This window comes from Otolemur garnettii, unplaced genomic scaffold (assembly GCF_000181295.1).
Source record: "Otolemur garnettii isolate 467f Iridium unplaced genomic scaffold, OtoGar3 scaffold00142, whole genome shotgun sequence".
Classification (NCBI taxonomy): domain Eukaryota; kingdom Metazoa; phylum Chordata; class Mammalia; order Primates; family Galagidae; genus Otolemur; species Otolemur garnettii.
Genome location: NW_003852537.1, coordinates 486,616 through 494,264, shown reverse-complemented (window position 1 = coordinate 494,264; position 7,649 = coordinate 486,616). Strand labels below are relative to the sequence as shown.

Here is a 7,649-nt window from a genome sequence, read left to right as displayed (position 1 = left end):
AAAAAAAAAAAAAAAAAAGATTGTCATCAAAGCACAGCTTTCTTCTGCCACAGGTGTCACTGTGTTTCCCACGGTTCATTACCAGGACAGGGCTGGTTGGATAAGAATCCTGCCCATTCCCTGTCCATAAATCTCCACTCCAGGAGATTCTACATGCTCTCCTCCTAGCTGGGAAGTCCTACCACAGTCCTTCTCCAGGGCTCTGAGCTGGATCCTTAGGACAGATGAGAAAGGCTGACTAGGTGAACTAAGAAGCAAGGTCTGTGGACCATTCCCTACCATTCTGCCCCTTTCCCTCCCACAAGTCTCCCTGCTTCTGCTCAGCCAAGCCCCACAAAGCTCTGTGTGGGAGGAAGCAGAGAGCTGTAGGATGTGCCAGCAGCAGTCTTGGCTGCTGGCTGAACTCACCTCTCCCTCCGCCCTACTCCCAAGAAACTGAAGTAGCCAAATTAAAATGAGAGCATATTCCTTTCCACAAGTCCACAGCCTCAAGCTCAGATTGGTCCTGGGTCTGTAGCTACTTGCAAGGCTATTTTAGCAGTGACCCTCAGGGGCCCCGCCTACCCTACCCTACATTACGTTTCTCACTGAAACCCCAGGTCCCCAGAGAAGAGGAGCTCATGTCTAGGACTTAGAGGGGCTGATCTTAGATCTTAGACAGTGAGGTACTAACTTTCTGAGACCTTTTAAACCTCAGGGCTTCCTGGGACACATACCCCGCACCAACATTGTTCACCCCCAGAAAGGTTCTTGACACATAAGGGATTCAGGATGAATAATTGGTGATTGAGAGCTCCAGACATGAGCCAGGCATGATAGCTTACCTCTGTAATCCCAGTGCTTTGGGAGGCTGAGATGGGAGGATCTCCTGAGCCCAGGAGTTTGAGGCTGCAGTGAGGTATGGTGGCGCCACTGCACTCTAGCCTGGGTGACAGAATAAGACCTTGTCTCTTAATTAAAGTAAAAAAAAAGAAAGAAAAGAAAAGAAAGCTCCAGATATGAGTCACTGTACATCACTTTGTTTTGAGGCCCTGCCTGAAAACCTGAAAACAGGTTTTGACTTTCAGCTACTCTCAAGACTGAGTCCCAGCGAAACCACTTCACTCATGGGCTGAACACATGCTATGTAACATATTCTGGGTGAGCCAGGCTCCTTATCTGAAAGAATGAAAGCTGCATGACCTTAAACATGACCTTTCTGTTCCTTGGTTTTCTCTGAAAAATGGAAGTGAGGACTCTTCAGAAAGCTGTTGTGAGAATTATTTAAAATGAGATAGTCATGGCCTACAGATATATGAAAAAATGCTCACCATCCTTAATCATCAGAGAAATGCAAATCAAAACTACTTTGAAATATCATCTAAAGGCTCGGCGCCTATAGCTCAACCGGCTAAGGCGCCAGCCACGTACACCTAAGGTGGTGGGTTCGAATCCCCAGCCCGGACCCGCCAAACAACAAAGACGGCTGCAACCAAAAAATAGCCGAGCGTTGTGCCGGGCGCCTGTGGTCCTAGCTACTTGGGAGGCGGAGGTAGGAGACTTGCTTGAGCCCAGGAGTTGGAGGTTGCTGTGAGCTGTAATGCCACGGCACTCTACCCAGGGGGACAGCTTGAGGCTCTGTCTTCAAAAAACAAAAAAAAAAGAAATATCATCTAACACCAGTAAGATTAGCCCGTATCACAAAATCCGAAAATTACAGATGCTGGCGTGGTTGTGGAGAAAAGGGAACACTTCTGCACTGCTGGTGGGATTGCAAACTAATACGTCCCTTTTGGAAAGTCATCTGGAGAACATTTAGAGAACTAAAAATAGACCTGCCATTTGATCCTATAATTCCTCTACTAGGTATATATTGAGAAGACCAAAAAATCACACTACAATAAAGATATTTGTACCAGAATGTTCATCGCAGCCCAATTCATAATTGCTAGGTCATGGAAGGAGCCCAAGTGCCCATCAACCCATGAATGGATCAATAAATTATGGTATATATACACGATGGAATACTAGGCAGCCATAAAGAAAGATGGAGACTTTACGACCTTCATGTTTACATGGGTGGAGCTGGAGAATATTATTCTTAGCAAAGTATCTTAAGCATGGAAGAAAAAGTATCCAATGTACTCAACCCTATTATGAAACTAATTTATAGGTTTCATGGGAAAGCTATAACCCAATTTTAGCCCAAGAATATGGGGAAAGGGAGAGGGAGGTGAGGGGAGGGGGGAGGATGGGTGGAGGGCGGGCGATTGGTGGGATCACGTCTATGGTTTATCCTGTGGGGGTACATGTGAGTCTTTCTAAATGTAGAATATAAATGTCTTAATACAATAACTAAGAAAACAACATGAAGGCTATGTTAACCAGTTGGATGAAAGTATTTCAAACTGTATATAGAAACAACACACTGTACCCCATGATAGTATTAATGTACACAGCCATGATTTAATAAAAATAAAAAAAAAATAAGAAAAGATTGTCTTAGTGGGTACTTAATCATAGTGGCTATGGCTGTAGCAGACAGCTCACAGGCTCAGGACAGCAAAGCTGCAGGGGGTAGGGGTGGGGATCTCCAGGACCAGAAAAGGATCTGCATCCCTGGGAACCAGGTCAAACTTTCCCAGAGCTACAGAGGTGTGTGTGCAGAGGGGGCACTGCCTGCTGCTTGCAAGTAACCTCTCCTGGGGCAAGACCTAGTACAACTGTCTGCACCCTCTCTCCTCTTATCCCAGGGCCTTGGTGCCCCTTAGGCTAGGGCTCTGCTGCCATCTCTTTCTTCTTCCCCATGCCCTGTGAACCCTCAAATCCCTGAAGTTTGCTGAAATATCTCTGCTTTTCATTGCAGAGCCACCTCTGCACCTTCACATGGCAGAGGGCAGGCTAAGCCCAGGAGGATACTTGCAGCTCAGGGCACCCCTACCCTTCAACCTCCCTCCAAGAGGCCAGGGGCACTTGTCCCAGACTCCCACCTCAGTGGGCCATAGCCTGCACTGGGCCTACCGAAGCTACAACCCCTACCTCAGCCACAGGCTGGCGCTGTGTTCTTGCATGAAGACTGCAAGGCAGCTGGTAGTTTCCTCTCAGCCGGGCTCAGGCAGCACAGTCTGCAGATGGGAGAGCCTCCCAGGCCAAGCCCACTGCCAAACCCAGGAGAGGAAGGGCAGCAAGCTAGCTTTGGGAGCAGGCAGCATCCCACTATAGGGCCTTGGACCAGTTCCAGAACCCACCCTAAATTCCTTTTTTATAGAATTGCTAGGGAGAGCAGCTGTCTCGGCACCAGGTACTGCTGTTGCTGTCCTTTACCACCTGGCAAAGTTGCCAAAGACAATTTCAGCCCCTAGAAGGGTCTGAGGCCTAGAGAACCTAGTAACCACCTCTGTTCTCCCCAGACACCTACCTTGGGTGCCTCTTCCTGGCCCATCCAGGCACCTCTTATTGCCTCTGACTGTGCACAAACACATTCTACATCTACTCAGAAATAACTGATATTTATTTCCCAATATTTTGATAATTTTTTACAAATTGAATAAACAGAATAAAGGGGAGTATGTGGGCCCCCAGGCCTGGCCTTGGGCTCTCGACAAAAGGTGACAGTATGAAAACATCTCCTCACTCACAACTTCTGGCCTGCTGCCCTGACTCCCTATCAACCTTACCTAAGAGTGAGGTGGGGGCTTTCTGAGGATCTGGGGTTCCACCCTAGAGGGGACTTCGGGCATCCTGTTTCAGGCACTGAACTGATTCAGGTTGGGGGGAAGTGTGGGTCCGAGTATGGCGCCGTTTGCGCCTCTCCTGCCTGCGAGACAGCTGTCGTAACTGTTTCCGAATGGCCCACAGCACCAGGTACACTTCCCGCAGCAACTCAGCCTCCGGTGTCTGCAAAGGGGACTGGGTCATCATTTGGGAGGTAATGGACGCAGAGCTCACAGATGACTATAAAAAGAAAGACAAGATACGCACATGTAAATAGCTGGGTCTAGGCTGAAACTACTGGCAGAATGACAGACAGGTAAACAGCAAAGGGCTCATCTAATCCTACCTCCTCCATTAAGACTTTTTGGGCTGCATTAAGTGTTTGTCATTTCTACTTTTGTGCTTGCCCCATCTTAACACATTTCATTTTTTGTCCTGAGAATTTGGCTGTTTTAGCTACTAGAATGCAAGCTCCTGGGAAACCGCGCCCATGTCTAACCCACCTTTGGTTTCCCCATTCATAGTTTCATGGAGAGTATGTTAAAATGAAGGACAACAGAGGACACCCCAAATCTGTCTCTAGCTCGCAGCTCTTCCCTGACCTCTGGGACGGTATATCTCACTGCCTCCCAGACACCTCCATGCAAGTGTCTTATCAGTGTTACAACTCATCTTGCCCAACTCCTTGAGCTTATCACTTCTACCCTTAAGTCCTTCTTCTCCATCCTAGTGACTTCTGTGTCTCCCTCTCCTTGTTACCTCTATCCAGTCAACCACCTAGCCCAACAATTCTCCCTCCCAGATATGCTTCAAATCCATCAGAAGCACTTTGTTCTACCCTGTCCCATTGGTCAATGGTCAACATTCCCTCCCAGTCCAGAAAAGGATTCTCTCTTAACCTGGACTACATCAGCCTCCAGTGGATTTTTTTGACGCGCCTCCTGTCCCCTGAAAACTCCTTCAGCCAGATAAAAATTTTCTTATTAATAATGCAGTGATACTTTATTCAAGACCAAAATAAGCTGCTTTGGTAATGACCAAGATATTTTCCCTTTTTAAATTAAACTTTTTATGTTGGGATAATTTTAGATTGACATGCAGTTGTAAGAAGTTAGAGATCTCATGTTATAGAGAAGTTATAGAGATCCTTTACCCAATTTCCCTCAATGGGACAATCTTACAAAACTATATCATAGTTAAGACATTGACACTGATATGATCTACTAATCTTATTCAGATTTCCCCAGGTTCACTTGTCCTCAGTGGGGTGTGCGGATGTGTGCATTTAATTTAACAAAATTTTAGCATATGTGCAGGGTTGTGTATCCAACTGCCAGTTTCAAGATTCAGAACATGGATTTTCATCATTGCAAGGATCTATCATGTTGGCCTCCTACCCTTCCCCCTGCAGCCCCTGGCAACCACTAAACCACTAATATAGTCTCCATTTCTTCAATTTTGTCATTTCAAGAATGGCATATAATTTGTAGAATCATACAGTATATAACTTTTTGAGGTTGGTTTCCATTCAGTATAATTCTCTTGAAATACACCCAAGTTTTTGCGTGTATCAATAGTTCGTCCCTTTTTATTGCTCAGTAGTATTTTAGGGTATAGATGTTTCACAGTTTAACCATTCACCCACCCACTGAAGGACATTTGAGTTGATTTTGTCTATTACAAATAAAGCAGCTATGAACATTCACATGCAGTTTTTGTGTGAATAATTTCATTTATTTGAGATAATGCCCAAGAGTACAACAGCTGGATCATATGATAACTGCATGTTCAGTTTTATAAGAAATAACCATACTCTTTTCCAAATGTACCATTTTACAATTCCACCAGCAAGGTATAAGTACAGGTGAATTTTCTAAATCAAAATCTGATCATGTCACTCATCTTCTCAAATGTCTGTGAGGGTTTCCTTCACTCTTAAGGTCAAGGTGAAATGCCACAACTTAAGTATCCACCCTACCTATATAAGCTGGCACTTGGCTCCAGGATTTCTCCCCTCATGCTTTGGCTCACCTTCACAAACACCTGCTATTCTCTCTTCATAGAACATTCCTCCCACTCCTTCCCCCTCCCCCTAACAATCCCCTCAAGCCAAGCTAACTCCTTCAGGTCTCAGCTTCATGCTACCTTCTAACTTGTCTAACTCCATAGGTCTAGATGGGGAGAAGCCCTCCTATGGGTTTCCAAAGTTCCATCAACCTCCCATGTCACACCCAACATGTGTGAATAACAAATCAACAATGCCTTTTATCTTGTCTGTAGACCCCTAAGTCTGGAAATCTTGTTCACCATTATATCCTCAGTTTCTGCCTCAGTGCTTGGAACTCAGTAGCAGCATAGGAGATGATTGTTGAACAAGTGAATGGAGGGAGGAATGAGTCACTGGGGTTTGGGGAGGGTGGGAAGGATTTTGGAAACCAGGAGGACAGTGCTACCTTCCAGCTGCACATTTGCCAGCCAGTCTGCAGGGCTGACACCATGAGTGTGGAGACAGACTGGACAGCTGTCCGGGGTAGTCGCAGCAGTGATCGGCCTTCACTGCCCAGCTCCATCTTGGTCCTGTCTCTTGTCTTGGCCAACACGCAGGGCTCAGCCAGCTCAGGGGATGCATCCACACTGGGGAGCTTATCCTCTTTGGGGAGCTGGATAAACGTGAAAGTCTCAACCACTTTGGGAGTCTTCTCTACCCCCTTCAATGAATATTTCTTGAAGCCAGAGTGTTCTAAGATGGTTGGCCTAACTTTTTTTCTCCAGAAGAAAACCTAAGAACCAAGACACAGAGAAGAGAGGGGCAGAACAGAGGTGACAGTCCACAGAGAGGGTGGCACAGAAGGGATAGGGCAGTGAGCTCCACAGCCTCCTTCCTCTCAAGCCCCTCCCAGCTGTCCCATCTCTAGCCTTGTTTGGCCATGTGGTAGGGGTCAATGACCAGCGCATCTTGGGGTCAAGGGAGTCTTTGCAACTCACCCAGTAAGTAATCCTTTGCCAAGCCCGCCTGACCCATCGGAAGAACCTCATGACCACAGTCATCTCTCCCAGTAGAATGAACCCAAAGTAGGGGTCAGAGCCAGCATTTGGTATGGTGAGGCTAGAGCCTAGAAGGTGAGGGTCGGGGAGGGGGATAGGTCACAGGCAGTAGCTGCCACCCAAAGGGAATTCTGGGAGCCAAGGGGCTTCAAGCACAAGAGTGAAGAAAGAAATAAGAAAAATAAGGGGAAAGCCCACTCCAGCAACTTATCCCAGGCCTCTCCTCCCCTCCCTGGGACAGGGAGAGGAGTCAAGTGGATAAGAACCTACAGTGAGGGAGAGTTCCAGCCCATTGTGAGAAACTGCCAGGCCGGACCCCAACCCCCGAGGCACTTCCGGGACCAAGGGAACCAATCCTTCCAGCCCTTGGTCTTTCTTCCTTCAGATCCAGGGAAAGGAAACTAACATACATTGACCACCTGGTGTGCACTAGGCATTTCCCATGTATTATGTCACATAATCCTCACAGCAGCCCATTCAAGGTAGGTATTATTGTTAGTGCCATTTTACAAAGAGGAATCTGAGATTCAGAAAAACCAAAGAACTTGTCCAAGGTCATAAATCTAGGGACCTTTAAGGCAGGGAGTCCCACCCAGGTCAGCCTCCCAGGGACCCCTTCTACTCTTCCAAAGGTCCTCCTAGGGCTGTGGCAGGAGCTTTCCCCTCTTCCCCACTAGGTGGGGTCCTTCTCCCTAGCTGACTTTTCTGCCTGGGACCCAAGCCCAGGCTGTCAGGAGGGGCCAGCTCACTCACAGAGCCTGTCCTCAGCCAGCTGGGGGTGGAAGTCATGGCAGCCGGCCACGCCTGGCAAGGGCACCGTGTGCCCAGAGAGCCTGGCCCACACCCAGCCCTGAGACAAGGGGCCCATTCAGGGTCCCCTGCCCTGCCCCCAAGCAGCCACCCGGATTCAG

The 7,649-nt window shown here is 47.5% G+C and overlaps 1 protein-coding gene across 1 annotated transcript; it reads right to left on the bottom strand.

The window, feature by feature from the left end:
- Window positions 1-3,628: 3,628 nt before the first annotated feature.
- CUNH7orf61 (chromosome unknown C7orf61 homolog) lies at window positions 3,629-6,741 on the bottom strand. The gene is made up of 3 exons (XM_003798857.2): window positions 6,679-6,741; window positions 6,147-6,473; window positions 3,629-3,933 (listed from the first exon to the last, which is right to left on the bottom strand). Exons 1-3 carry the CDS (start codon window positions 6,739-6,741, stop codon window positions 3,700-3,702), a joined length of 624 nt encoding a protein of 207 aa, XP_003798905.1. The 3' UTR covers window positions 3,629-3,699.
- Between the last annotated feature and the right edge of the window lie 908 nt (window positions 6,742-7,649).

Bases quoted from the DNA above. Each gene is read 5' to 3' on its own strand.
- CUNH7orf61 (XM_003798857.2), bottom strand. From the start codon at position 6,741: ATGACTGTGGTCATGAGGTTCTTCCGATGGGTCAGGCGGGCTTGGCAA. The intron at 6,474-6,678 runs GTGAGTTGCAAA...CTTGGTTCTTAG, and splicing joins GGCAAAGGATTACTTACTGG to GTTTTCTTCTGGAGAAAAAA. The intron at 3,934-6,146 runs GTAGCACTGTCC...TTCTTTTTATAG, and splicing joins GGCAAATGTGCAGCTGGAAG to TCATCTGTGAGCTCTGCGTC.